Source organism: Rhagoletis zephyria, unplaced genomic scaffold (assembly GCF_001687245.7).
Source record: "Rhagoletis zephyria isolate East Lansing unplaced genomic scaffold, Rhagoletis_zephyria_1.1 Rzeph_scaffold_42493, whole genome shotgun sequence".
In the NCBI taxonomy this organism is placed as follows: domain Eukaryota; kingdom Metazoa; phylum Arthropoda; class Insecta; order Diptera; family Tephritidae; genus Rhagoletis; species Rhagoletis zephyria.
This window is the reverse complement of record NW_016199548.1, coordinates 1-2,617: the sequence shown is the minus strand read 5'-3', so window position 1 is coordinate 2,617 and position 2,617 is coordinate 1. Positions and strand designations below refer to the sequence as shown.

At 41.0% G+C, this 2,617-nt stretch overlaps 1 protein-coding gene across 1 annotated transcript; it reads right to left on the bottom strand.

Moving 5' to 3' along the window:
- Positions 1 to 93: 93 nt before the first annotated feature.
- On the bottom strand, positions 94 to 2,017 carry LOC108355123 (PR domain zinc finger protein 8-like; the record flags this gene model as incomplete). The annotated part of the gene is made up of 2 exons (XM_017606297.1): positions 1,507 to 2,017; positions 94 to 418 (listed from the first exon to the last, which is right to left on the bottom strand). Coding segments are annotated over exons 1-2 (836 nt in total), but the record flags the coding sequence as incomplete, so codon positions are not given.
- Positions 2,018 to 2,617: the final 600 nt, after the last annotated feature.

The window sequence follows — 2,617 nt, the reverse complement described above, 5'->3', positions numbered from 1 at the left end:
CTGAAGGCAATCGAAGGTGAGACAGGTTTAAAGGCGGAAAAGCGGTGTACTTGTTGTTGTTGTTGCTGGTGGTGGTGGTGGTGTAGCTGTTGCTCTTGTTGTTGATGATGCTGTTGCGAATGTGTGGATGTTTGTACAGCTGCGGCTGGCTGTGGTGATGAGGCTGGCGAAATGGATGATGTGCTTGATGGAGCTGCTGGTGGCGTATGCAACAATGGTTGGCTAGTTGTTCGGGTCGCCGTCGCTGCAAGCAGCTCACGTTGTTGCTGTGTGTAGCTGGACGCTTTTAGAGCGTAATGCAAGCGTATCCAGAGTATATCCATAGAGTGACGACCACATGCGAGAGCCAAATGGATTTTTAGCGGATTCGGTGTTTCGAACGACAGCTGACAGAGGTGACAAGTGTAACGTTTATTGCCTGCGGGAATTGAAGCGGAGGAAATCGTGGGTTAGAAAGCTAGTGGTGTGAATTTGTTTGTGAAATATTTTTGTTCAATCGATATATCAATAGATACATACATATATCTATCGTCAAGATGATCGAAAATCATGGTATATGCGCATACAGTCAGCGTCAAAAATATGAGTACCCGACGTTTTGACGATTTCTTTATTTTCTTTATAAAAATTTAGTCCATCCAACAGCAAAAAACAGCAGAATTAATTTTTTCAATTTCATATAGAACTCGGGAAAATTCAAGCAACGGCAAAAAATTTTCCTCAAAATGTTCAATTTTTGAATTCGATTTCTTAGAAAAATTTTGAGTATGCAGTTTTGTAGCTCATTCGAGGCTCTAAAATTTACCGTTGACTTTGAGAACTTGTTTTGTTAAGGGTGTTTAAATTTTCTTCTATATAACGCAGGAACAAAATCTATTTTTATATGGTAGAAAATGCGCAACACCCTCGACAAAAAAAAAATCTCAAAAGCCAAGGGTAATTTAATGGGCTACAAAACTGCATACCCAAAATTATTCTAAGAAATGGAATTGAAAAGTTGAAAATTTAGGTGAACATTTTTTGGTATTTCTTGAATTTTTCCGATTTCTTAATGAAATTGAAAAAATTGATTCTGCTGGTTTTTATAAAAAAAAATAGAAAAATTTGGCATGGAAATTATAAATAAAGAAACGTCATATTTTTTATGCTCACTGTATATGGAAAATCATATCGATTTCAGTTTTTCAATGAACTACGATAACTATATCGATAAATGAATTAAACACTGAATTAATATATCGATAAATATACAGGCATCCATATCTGAAATAGTCATGATTAATATATCAAAAATTACATCGATAAATACAAAATTACCAAAAAAGTATAAAATTAAAACACACGGCTTCATTTATAAGAACATGAAACTCTTTTTTTAGCAACACTTATCGATAAACATTTCGATAAATCAAATCAAAAATGCAAAATATCGGAAAAGTATTAAATTAAAATACGGCCTTAATTGTAAAAAATAGAAAACCATTTTTTTTGTTTCGCAACACTCACCTTGTATATTAAGTGGCGCAAGAAACGGTATAGACATTAGCAGCGCCACCTCCTCGCCAAACCACGCCACTATTTCCTCGTCACGCGGCACATCGCGCACAGTTCGCACATGCACCATACCGCCTGGCTGCAATTCAAATAGCGCATTATAGCTGTGCACATCCTCCGAGAGCTTTATGCGTCTCAACAGTTCGGGACTCATGCGCAGCACACCTTGAGAAAGCGTACAAAATGCCGTAGTAGACTCCGCAGCGGCCATAGTGCTCATGAGTGCATATGTTGGTATCGCTTCGGACAACGTATCTTTGGGTGTAAATTGTGCGAGGAGGACACCGGTGCATGTGGCACGTAGTTTAGAACGCTTGGCCGTCATTGCAGTCGAAGTGCTGCTGGTAGCTTCCATCCGAGTTGAGGGTGGCGGCGAGTGTGGCGTTGTTCTAGTAGTGCTGGGGGCAATACTCGACGATCCTCTGCTGGTGCTGGGTAGCAGGTGCTCTATGCGAAATATCATACTTGCGCTACGTTTAAGTGAGCGTTGTTGTTGTTGTTGGTGGTGGTGGTGCTGCTGCTGCTGTTGAGCGTGCTGCAGTGTTGGCTGTTGTTGTGATTGTGCGGCAATATTGCTGGTATCCAAATGTAGTTTATGTTTATGCGTGTTGTTGTTCGATAGCGCTGGCAACATTTTTCTCCACGAAAAAAATAATAAAATTTTGAAATATCCTCTTTCTCAAAATTTCTTTTAAATTTTCTATGCACTTTTGTGTATTCCCTGCGCGCTCTGATTTGATTCTGTGTTCCAATTGGGAAATGTCCTTGGCTTTTATATCGACGCGTCTGCCTGAATGCTCATTTCGCCTTGCAACCACGTGTCTGCGCCTGGCGGCCCGTCATTTGCGACCCTTCGCGCTTGGCGCACAAACGTCAAAGGCTCGTCTCGCAAATTGCCCTTATCCTGCGCGCCACGGCTATCAAAGTTTTCTGCTTAGAATTTTTGCTGCCATTTGAGCTCTCTCTCACCCTCTCGCGCTCATAAAATCTCTGCCTGTGCGTGCGATTCTGCCACAGCTAGCGCCAACGCATCGCTTTAGTTCCGCAGTTGGTGACAAGTGCA